The following is a 12,004-nucleotide window of genomic DNA, read 5'->3' on the forward strand; positions in this document are numbered from 1 at the left end:
CTTTATTCAATTTGAATACTTTTTTTTCAGTCTTTATAACTTCTCTTCCTCTGTCCATACCTGAAATATTGGTGTTTCTCTGGAAATATCTTCTCAAAAGATTGCTTTATACGTTGTACCTGGTTTCAATTATTATATGTTGATAATTCAAAATCTTTATCCCTAGCACGAAACTCCCCTATGAGTTTAATATGCCTAAGTTCAACTTTGTGGTAGGCACCACAACCCAAAACCAACATGTTAATCTAAAACTGTATTTATTATTTTCCTTTCTCCAAACCTCCCTAGCTTTAATATTCTCACTCTCCTGCTTAAAACCTATCAATGGTTTCTAATTGTACTTAGAATAAAATATAACTTCTATTTTTTATTTGTGTGACTTCTTTGCATGACTTCTAAAACTTCACAGATTGTAGCACTCTTAAATTCTTGAACCTTACCTGAGGCCATACTCTCATTCCATTATATCCTAACACCTACTGGCTTTCTGCCATCCTTTGAAGAGTCTACACTCTTACTTGCTTCACATATATTATTCCCGCTACATGAAATAATCTTTTCTTCATTCTTGACCTTGACTTACTTGTAGGTTTCTGATTAAAATAACATTTAAGCAGGCTCAAATGAGCCTTTCCTAATGACTTTATTTAATTCATGTCCTTCCTGACATCTTATTGTTCTCTTCATTCATAGCCCTTAAAATATTTTATATTTATATACTTCTTGTGGTGTTTATTAAACTTCCTGTGTCCTTCCCTGGATTCTAAACCCCACAAGGGAAAAAATAATGCCCCTTTCACTTACCAATTTAAACCCAAATCATAGCACAAAGCCTAGAATTTCATAAATACTCAATAAATATATTTTACATGATTGAATTCTTTCATTCCAACTAAAAATCTGGGTCAACTTGACTTTTTCTTCACTTTGACTCCTTTATTCCCTACACTCTCTCTGTCTAACCAACACCAGGTCACGCAGATTTTACTTTGATTTCTTAACAATTTGTTCCTTCTTCTTTGTGATATCACTGCCCTGTTCTAAGTTTTTATCTCTTCCCTGGTCTTTTGTGATAGCCCCCAACTGGTCACCTTGAAGTATGTTTTATCACTCTACATCCATCCTCCACCCTGCCACAAGCTAAAATATAGGTCCGAATCCACTCCCCTATGGAAAACTCTTTAATGGCTCCTCATTGCATATGGCATAAAACACAAATACTTTGCCTTAGTTCACAGTCCCCTCAGATAATCCAGTTCCTGCTTACTGCACCATACTCATTTCTTTCCACTTGGCCTTATTCTCTAAGCTCCCCAAAGAACAAATTGCTTGTAAATCCCATCTCATATTATATATGCTGCTTTACATCTCTTTTTTGCATATATGTTGTCACTTTTAAATAAACATCTACTCCACAATCAGTCCAACTACCCCTGGCTCTTTGACCACTAACCTGGCTAATTCATACTCAGCCACACTGGAGTTGATTATCATCTCTTCCAGGAGCCATCTCTGACTCTCTAAATTGGGTTACATGCCATTGTTTGGAATTCTACTATAACATCTGTTATTTTAGTTTACTCAACTGTATTCAATTGTCTGCTTTCCCCCCAGGAGGAGGAGCACACGATAGATACTTCATACACATCTACTGAATTAATTACAAAAATAAAAATATAATATTTAAAGTACAATATGTTCAATTACTTGGTAATGGTGATAACATCCAATTACATAATTGTTTGGTTCATTGCATTTCACTCAATTTTATCCAGTTATTGCTCCCTAAATCCTGCCACTCTATGTTGGGCCTCCTTTGCTCAGGAAGCTAGAATTCTGACAACAAACTTTAAATACAAAGAATTCAGCACTTTCATCCCTTGTTATATGTGTCCTCTACATGAGTTTTCATTTAACAAGTTCTGCAAAGGAACATGTCAGAACTTCCTTTCAGTCTTCTCTGAGATCAAAAATGTTAGTTCCCATAGTAATTGTAATAATTATTATATTTTTAGTCCCATAATTCCCATGCTTTTAATGTGCCATCAATAATCCCTTAAAATGCATACATATCCTATGCTATTGAATAAAAATTTGCTGCTTTATTTAGAAACACTAATATTTTTGAGAAATAGTTCCTTACAACTTTTTGATTATAACCGATAGTTTAAACTAATTTGCCTAATCTCTAAATAATAAACAATATTAACCACACAGTTATAATCAAGTTTAATTTGTTTTAGGAATTTTTACATTTTGTTTAAATGGCAGTTATGTTTATTTAAAGTATGCAACTATGATTATTGATTGTTCAGTATAAGCTTGTTTAGATGCATATATAAATATATGTATATACATGTGTATATATGTCTCTGTATAAATAAATACACACAGAGAAATAATTATAGATACATATGCATACACAGATTAGTATACCTACATATATTACTTAGGTCTGTCCACTAAGAGTGTCTATAAGCAATGTCATCCCAATAGCAATGGGGACATTCAACATCCAGATATTGGTTTTTAAATATTATTCTCAAATGTAAAAAAAAAAAAAAAATGGATTTCCTTTGAAAAAATGGCTGATTATAGTATCAAGGAAAGGAAAATATATTTTAAGTTACTGTGGAAAAATATAGATGAGTCAAACAGAAATAAAATATCCATAATGCAATATCTGTGTGTAATGTATATGTGATGTGTACATGTATATTTTTATATGTATGATATGTATATGTATATTTTTATACAGAAATGGTATAATTTTTAACACTTTTTGATTCTTTTAAATTATATTCAATAGTTTTATGGTCTATGAATGTAGAATTTGTTGGATTGTTTATTACAAACAATGCTGGGTGAATGACAATAAATAAATTGTGATGCACTTCCTTAATTACTATAAGAATCTTTTTTGCAAAATGTTGTTCAACTATCTAAAGTCTCTGACCCTTTTCCCTTAACCTTTTATGGGAAGAGGTATCTTGTTTCGGCATTTGGTAAAGATTTTGGTTGAAACTTTCATTAGAAGTTAAATAATTACCAGTTCCTAGGTGGAGAAAATGTCATCTTTTTAAAACCCAAATATCAACATTCCTATTAGAGTTTAAAGGATTTTAGATATCATATAGGCCAGTTTCTTGGTTTATAAATTAAAAAATTGAGTTTGAGAATGACTAAGTGACATTTTCCAGTTCAAATAGATAATTATCAACTTTGAAGTCAAAAGTCTAGATTTCAATGTCCTTTCTGTATTCAAAGACTGTCAAGGGATAGCTCCAATTTCTTACCTGGACTTCTTTATAATATTTGTGTTTATTTAATTCATACTCAGATAATAAATTCTAGAGGTGTATTTTATTAATTGCCATTATTAATTACCACTTATGTAGCTGGTAGGGTTATTTTTAACCAAATAATACAAAACAAGTCAGCTAATTGGAACAGATTAAGAATTATTAAATAGATAAAAAGTTGCTAGCTGCTTTCGAAAGGGAAATTGATCCTTTTCTAAATCATAAGTTCTTTATTTTATGTTTATAATCTCAAACTATTAACCTTACCCAGGTGGAAGAGTCGTAATCAAATTAAAGGCAATGTTGAAAACTCTAAGGAACTTAAGTTGTTGAATTTCAGAAGGGATGACTTTGATAGGATTATTTCTCAGGATCAATATTTGTAAATGTTTAAGACAAAATACCTGAGGAACAGAAAGAAAAACAAACATGAGTAGAATAATAAAATATGCAAATCTCTGTAATTTTTATAGAGCTTTTGAATTAATGTAGAATTAGTGTAGTAGCATTAATTGTATATTAATCACTAGTAGCATTAATCATATATGTCAATAAATACTTTTGAAAAACCTTCAAAATAACTGATCAGCATTAATATGCATGATATGGTAAAATAGTACGACTACTGTATTTATATACCCTTGATTCAAGAATGGTCCTTTTCTAAATAAGAAAGTCATCTTGTTTGATCAATCCCTGGCTTCATAAGAGGCACTTATGCAAAGAATGAGGAAGAAAAGAGCTAGCTGCAGAACCAGTAAAATAAATGGAATTAAACTTGGTAAGTCAATTGAGTGTCAGATATCATAGCCAGATTCTTTCACTCTTATATCATTATAATTTCATATATGCTGATTTTTCATATAAAATTTAAAAATAGAATATGCCATTTAAATCTATAATTCTCATGAGTGACATCAGAAACATGGCAGAGTGAGAGACGTCCCCAGATCTCTCCCTTTGAAACAACAATAAGCTGAACATCTAAAACTCAACAAAAAAAAACACTCGAACTATACACCAGTACGTCTGAGCCTGGGATCTGCGCTTAACAGCTACCACAGATCAGAACCGAGGGGGTGAACTGGGAGAAACAAAGAAGCTGCCTCTCTCAGTCTCCAGAGTTTCCTGTAGGAAAAGGGGGAGTGGAGGTATAGTGACTTCCCTCTACAGCCCTGCCTGGGAGAACTGGGAGCTCCACATGGCTGATGGCAGTGCCCAGTCATCAGGGCACTGCAACGGGGCAGAGAAACAGGAATGGCAGAAAAGTAGGGAGGTGGAAAAACAACAGTTGATTTTTACCAGCCGCAGTTGCAAAACCGAGGCTGATCCACAGCCCTCATCCCCCAAACCAGAGAGCCCCTCTAAATGAGCAGAATGAGTTATTTAGCACAGAGACTGATTTTCAAAAAGAAACAAATAGAACTTCTGGATATAAAAAACATACTGCAAGAGTTAAACAATGAAATAACAAGCTTGGAAAATAAAGTTGATCAAATGGAGGAAAGGATCAGTGATATCGAAGACAGAAATCTAGAAATAAATCAGAAGGAAGAAGAGAAAAACCAAAGAATAAAAATAATGAAAGAGAAATCCAAGAACTAGCTGATACCATCAGGAGAGGAAACATAAAATGGGCATTACCAAAGGCGAGGAAAAGGAACAGGAACTAGAAAGCATTTTCAGACAAGTAGTTGGCAAGAATTTCCCAAATCTAAGGAATGAACTGGAGCTTGGAATTCAAGAAGTCAACAGAATACCCAATTATCTCAACCCGAAAAGGCTTTCACCAAGACACACTGTATTAAAGTTATTAAAAATTAACAACAAAGACAGAATTCTCAGGACAGCTAGAGAAAAGAAAATGGTAACCTATAAAAGAAAACCCATTAGATTATCGTAGGACTTCTCAGCAGAAATCAACAAGCCAATTCAATAGTTTGAATTCATGAAAGGAATTAACAAACAAGAATAATGTATCCAGCTAAGCTCTCCTTTAGATATGAAGGAGAAATAAAGATCTTTCCAGACATACAAAGATTTAGAGAATTCTCCACTATGAGTTCTGCACTACAGAAAATATGGAAAGGGGTCAGTTAACCTAAATAACAAAAAAAAAATACATAAGTAGAAGTAAGGTGGCCAGCAGACTGAAAGAAGCTGAGGAGTTCAACCATTACTAGAAGCAAGGCATTATCAGCTTAAAAATAAGAAGAGATTTTCTGGCAAGATAGTAATGAATGATCAGCATACGTAGGGACAAACTGAGGCAAAAATGACTGAAAAGGAGAGGATTCAAAGATCCATATTTGCAAAGCGTAATGGAGATAAGGCACACACAGAAGAAAATGGACAACTGTATGTATATAACTATCTTTATACATTCGTAATGGTAACCACACACCAAAGATTCAGAACTGAAGTACATAACATAAAATACAAAGGGCTAGAGGGAAAACTCACAAAACCCAACAACAACAACAACAAAAAAGCAGACACCCAAGAACAAGGAAGCAATGGAAACACTGAGCTACCAGAAAGCAAAAGATAAAATGGCTATAAGAAGACCTCATATTTCAATAATCACCCTAAACGTAAATGGATTGAACTCACCAATAAAAAGGCACAGAGTAGCAGATAGGATCAAAAAACAAACCCAACTATATGCTCCAAAGACAAATATAGACTCAAACTGAAGGGGTGGAAAACAATATTTCAAGCAAATGACATTCAGAGAAAAGCGGGAGTAGCGGTATTAATATCGGATGAAATAGACTTCAAACTAAAAAAGGTAAAGAAAGGTACTGAGGGAATGATAAAAGGAATAATGCACCAAGAAAACATAACACTAACTAATATCTATACTCCCAATCAGGGAACCCCAAAATAGGTAAAGCAATTACTAACAGAACTAAAGGGAGAAACAGACCAAAACATTTTCATTTAGTAGGTAACCTAAATACCCCACTGTCGGATATGGACAGATCATTCAAACAGAAAACCTATAAGGAAATAACATCCATAAATGACACATTAGACCAACTAGACATAATTGACATTTACAGAGCCTCACATCCCAAAACCGCTGCTTATACATTCTTCTCTAGTACACATGGAATATTATCAAGAAATCGACTACATATTGAGATAGCCTCAACAAATACATATTCTCTGATCATAATGCTTTGAAACTAGAGATCAACTGTAAAAAGAAAGTGGGAAGAACCACAAATATGAGGAGAGTAAACAACATACTACTGAAGAATAACTGGGTCAGAGAAAAAATAAAAAGAGTGATCAAGAGACACATAAATGAATGATAATAATAGTACAACATATCGAAACATTTGGGACATGGTAAAAATGGTCATAAAAGTAAAGTTCATATCATTACAAGCCTACCTCCAAAAACAAGAATGGGCCCAAATTAACAACCTAACTAAAAAAGCCTAATGTCAGCAGAATGAAAGAAATAAAATTAGAGTAAAAATAAATGAAATTGAAAACAAACAAACAAAAAAACAATAGAAAAAAATAAATGCAACAAAGAGCTGGTTCTTTGAAAAGTTTAATAAAATTGACAAATCAATTTTATTGAAAAAGAGAAAAGACACAAATAAACAAAATAAGAAATGAAAGAGGGGAAATTATGACAGATACTGAAGAAATACAAAGGATCATACAATAATACTATGAAAAAATATATACATGAAATTTAATAACCTAGAAGAAATGGACCAATACTTAGAAAAATACAAACTTCCTAGACTGAATCAAGAAAACTGGAAAATCTAAATACACATATCAGCAGTATGGAAATAGAAACAATCAAAAACATACCAAAAAGTAAAAGTCCAGGGCCAGATGACTTCACCAGTGAGTTCTACCAAACATTCAAGAAAGATTTAATATCTATTCTCCTCAAATGCTTCCAAAAAATCAAAGAGGAGGCAATACTTTTCAACTCATTTTATGAGGCCAATATTACCCTGTTACCAAAACCTGCTAAAGATAACCCAGGAAAAGAAAACTACAGACCAATGTCTTTGGTGAACACAAATGCAAAATTCTTAAATGAGATACTAGCAAACTGAATACAGCAACATGCTAAAAAAATTATACACCACAATTAAGTGAGCTTCATCTCAGAGGCACAGGGATGGTTCAACATATGCAAATCGATTAATGTGATATACCACATAAACAAATTAAAAAATAAGAATCATATGATCATATCAATAGATGTAGAAAAAGCCTTTGACAAGATACAACATCCATTTATGATCAAAACACTTAACAAAATCTGTAGAGAAGGAAACCACCTTAACATATTAAAGGCCATATATGACAAGCACTCAGACAACATTATGCTTAATGGTGAATAACTAAAAACCTTTCCTCTAAGATCAGGAACAAGGCAAGGCTGTCCACTATTGCCACTCTTATTCAATATAACATTGGAGGTCCTAGCAAGTGCAATTAGACAAGAGAAAGATATAAAATGAATCTAAATAGGAAACGAAAAAGTCAAACTGTCACTATTTGCAGATGACATGATTCTCTACATAGAAAACCCTAAAGACTGCACAAGTACACTACTAGAAAAAACAAGCAAATATGGTAAAGTTTCTGGATACAAAATCAATGTTCAAAAGTGCATAGTTTTCCTATATTCTAATAACAAAGTGTCAGAAAAGAAGTGGAAAAAATCATCCATTTGCAATTGCAACAAAAAGAATAAAATACCTAGGTATAAATCTAACAAAAGATGTGAAGGACTCATATAATGAAAACTATAAGACTCTATTAAAAGAAATTGAAAAAGATACAAAGAAATGGAAAGATATTCATGTTCTTGGGTTGAAAGAATCGACATAGCTAAAATTACCTTATTACCTAAAATATTATACAGATTTAATGCAATCCCCATGAACATCCAATCGGCATTTTTTAAAGAAATAGAACAAAAAATTATCAGATTTGTATGAAAGCACAAAAGACTCCGAATTGCTAAAGCCATCCTGAGAAAAAGGAGTGAGACTCTGCCCAACTTCAAATTATACTACAAAGCGACAGTAATCAAAATGGCATGGTATTGGCAGAAAAACAGACACACGTACCAGTGGAACAGAATTGAGAATCCAGAAGTAACCTGTATTAATATCAGCAAATAAGTTTTGACAAAAAAGCCAAAAACATACAGTAGAGAAAGAAAGCCTCCTCAATAAATGGTGCTGGGAAAACTGGAAAGCCACCTGCAAAAGAATGAAACTAGACTGTTGTCTATCACAACATACCAAAAGTAACTCAAAATGGATTAAGGACCTGAATATAAGACCTGAAACAATAAAATACATAGAAGAAAACATAGAAACTAAACTCAAGGACTTTGGATTTAGAGAGGATTATGAATTAGACCTCAAAGGCAAAGGAAGTAAAAGTGAAAATAAACAAATGGGACTACATCAAACTAAAAAGCTTCTGCTCAGCAAAAGAAACCATCAACGAGGTAAAGAGACAACCATCTGAATGGGAAAAGATATTTGCAAGCAACGCTTCTGATAAGGGCCTAATATCCAAAATATACAAAGAACTCATACAACTCAATAACAACAGAAAAACAAATGATCCAGTCAAAAATGTACAGAGGACCTGAACAGACATTTCTTCTTGGAGGACATACAAGTTGGCAACAAACTTATGAAAAGATGTTCAACATCGCTAGCTATTAGGGAAATGCAAATCAAAACCACAATGAGATACCATCTCACACCTGTTAGAATAGCTATAATCAACAGGACAAGTAATAACAAATGTTGGAGAGTATGCGGACAAATAGGAACCCTCATATGCTGCTGGTGGGACGGCAAATTGGTATAGCCACTATGGAAAACAGTATGGAGATTCTTCAACAAACTAAGAATTGAGCAACCATATGATCCTGCAATCCCTCTACTGGGTATTTACCCTAAAGACTTGAAAACCCACATTCGAAAAAATATTTGTACACCGATGTTCATAGCAGCATTATTCACAGTGGCCAGGACATGGTAACAACAGAAGTGTCCTACAATAAATGATTGGCTAAAGCAGCTGTGGTACATACATACAATGAAATAGTACTCAGTCATAAGAGGAGATGAAATACTGCCATTTGCGACAACATGGATGGACCCTGAAATAATCATACTAAGCGAAATAAGCCAGACAGAAAAAGTTGAAAATCACCTGATATCACTTATATGTGGGATATAAACCTAAGAGCAACAAATGAACAGGGTAAACAGAGACTCGTGGACATGGACAATGAATTCGTGGTTACCAGAGGGAAACGGGGAGGGGGGATAAGGGAGGTTAATGGGGAAAAAATTAAAATAATTTCTATTTGATAAATAAATAAATAATAGAGAAATCTATAATTCTCACTTGATTAATATATTTCTGACTCTGATCTTATCATAAGGTCTTACATTAGCTCTCCTTAACATTAAATTAAACCATTTAATCATCATAAAGATCTGATATTGGTGGATAGAGCATGCTCATTCCTGCAATCAGAACTAAAGTTCTCCGAATTTGTTTTTTCTTTTCAAGATTGTTTTGGCTATTTGGAGTCCCTTGCATTTCCATAAGTCCTCTAGGTTCAGCTTCTCAAATTCTCCAAAAAGGCAAGTTGTAATTTTCATAAAATTAAAGTAAATCTATAGATCAGTTAGGGAGTATTGCCATCTTAACAATAAGAAGTCTTCAGATCCATGAACATGGGATGTTTTGCCATCTAAGTATGTCTCCTTTAATTTCTTTTAACAATATCCTGCAGTTTTCACAGTATGTTTCCACTTTTGTTAAACTCACTCCTAAATATTTTATTCTTTTTTATGTAAATAAAATTCCTTTCTTAGTTTTATTGTTAGGTTTGTTGCTATTATGTAGAAATACAATTGATTTTTGTATATTGATTTTGTATATTGCAACCGTGATGAACTCATTCATTACTTCTCTTTTTTTTTTTAGTGAATTCCTTAGGATTTCTATATATAGGACTATGTCATCTACAACTAGAAATAGCCAACTTCTTCCTTTTTAAATCTGGATGCCTTTTTCTTGCCTTGTCTAGAAAGTTCAGCATAATATTGAATACAAAATGGCAAGAGTAGACACCTTCATCTGGTTCCTGATCTTAGAAGGAAAAAAACTTTGAGTCATTCACTATTAAGTCTGAAATAAGCTGTAGGTTTATTGTAGATGCCCTTTATCAAGTTGATGGCATCCCCTATTCCCTTCCATTCCTAAATGCTGAGTGTTTTTGTTATGAAAGGATGTCGGATTTTGCAAAATGTTTTTTTTTCTGTCTTTGTTTAGATAATTGTATAGTTTTGCCCCTCTTTACTATATTGAAATGATGTTTCACATTGACCTATTTTTATATATTTATCCAAATTTGCATTCCCGGGATAAGTATCACTCAGTTATAGTGTAAAATTCTCTTTGTATGTTGGATTGCTAACATTTTGTTCAAGATCTTTACATCTATATTCATAAAAGATATTGTTTTGTAGTTTGCATCTCTTTCCATATCTTTGTCTAGTTTTGGTATCAGGGTATTATTGGTTTGATAGTTTGAATTGGAAAATTTTACCTTCTCTTCTATTTTTTGAAGAGTTTATAAAGAATTGATGTTAATTCTTTTCAAGACGTTTGGTAGAATTCACCAATAAAGTTGATCCTGGACTTTCCTTTGTGGAAAGTTTTAAAATTACTATTGAACTCTCCTTTTTATAGTCATTCAGATTTACTATTTCTTCTTAAGTCCATTCTTGTGTCTTGCTAGGTATGTGTCTATTTCATCAAAGTTATCTAGTTGATTGGTATATGAGTATTCCCTTAAAATCTTTTTTTTTTTATTTCTGTAAGGCTGGTAGTAATTGTCCCCTCCTTCACTCTTAATTTTGGTAACTTGGGTCTTCTTTTCTCTTTGTCAGTCTATGTAAGGTTAGTTAATTTTGTTGATCTTGTCAAAGTATCAACTCAGTTTTGTTTATCTTTCTCTATTGTTTTTCTATTATTAATTTCATTAATTTCTGTAGTAATACTTTTTATTAAAAATTATTGGGATGACATAAATAAAATTGAAAAAGCTTCAAGTGTACAATTCAACAGTTTCTTGCATATATAGTGCATTGTGTGTTCACTACCCAAAGTTAGACTTCCTTCCATCACTGAATAGTTGACTTTTTTTGTCTCTATCACCTCCCGCTTGCCCATTCCCTCTGTTAACCACTTATCCACTGTCTGCACTAATTTTTATTATCCCCTTCCTTATCGGTTTTTTAGGTTTAGTTTGATATACACACACACACACACACACACACACACACACACACACACATATATGTATGTATATATATGTATATATATACAGATATATATACATACACAAATATAATGGCTTAACATTGGTTATTAATTTTTCCTTGTAACTATCAATTTGTATTTCTTAATCCTTTCCCCCATTCACCCATCCCTCCAACCCCATCTCCTTCAAAATGTTCTCTGTAGTTATAGTTTGTTTCTATGTTGTTTATTTTCTTTTTTAGATTTCACATATAAGTAAAATCACATAGTATTTGTCTTTCTATGTCTTACTTATTTTACTCAGCACAATACTCTCTAGGTCCATGCATGTTCTTGCATATGGCAAA

The 12,004-nt window shown here is 32.8% G+C and overlaps 1 protein-coding gene across 1 annotated transcript in view; it reads right to left on the bottom strand.

Annotated features, from left to right (window-relative positions):
• Positions 1 to 12,004, bottom strand: part of LRRC63 (leucine rich repeat containing 63) — an 82,734-nt gene that overhangs the window by 33,449 nt on the left and 37,281 nt on the right. Inside the window, 1 exon segment of the mRNA XM_016123642.2 lies at positions 3,570 to 3,706. Within this exon segment, the coding sequence (XP_015979128.2) occupies positions 3,570 to 3,706 (137 nt within the window).

This window comes from Rousettus aegyptiacus, unplaced genomic scaffold (assembly GCF_014176215.1).
Source record: "Rousettus aegyptiacus isolate mRouAeg1 unplaced genomic scaffold, mRouAeg1.p scaffold_m13_p_11, whole genome shotgun sequence".
NCBI classification, from domain to species: Eukaryota; Metazoa; Chordata; class Mammalia; order Chiroptera; family Pteropodidae; genus Rousettus; species Rousettus aegyptiacus.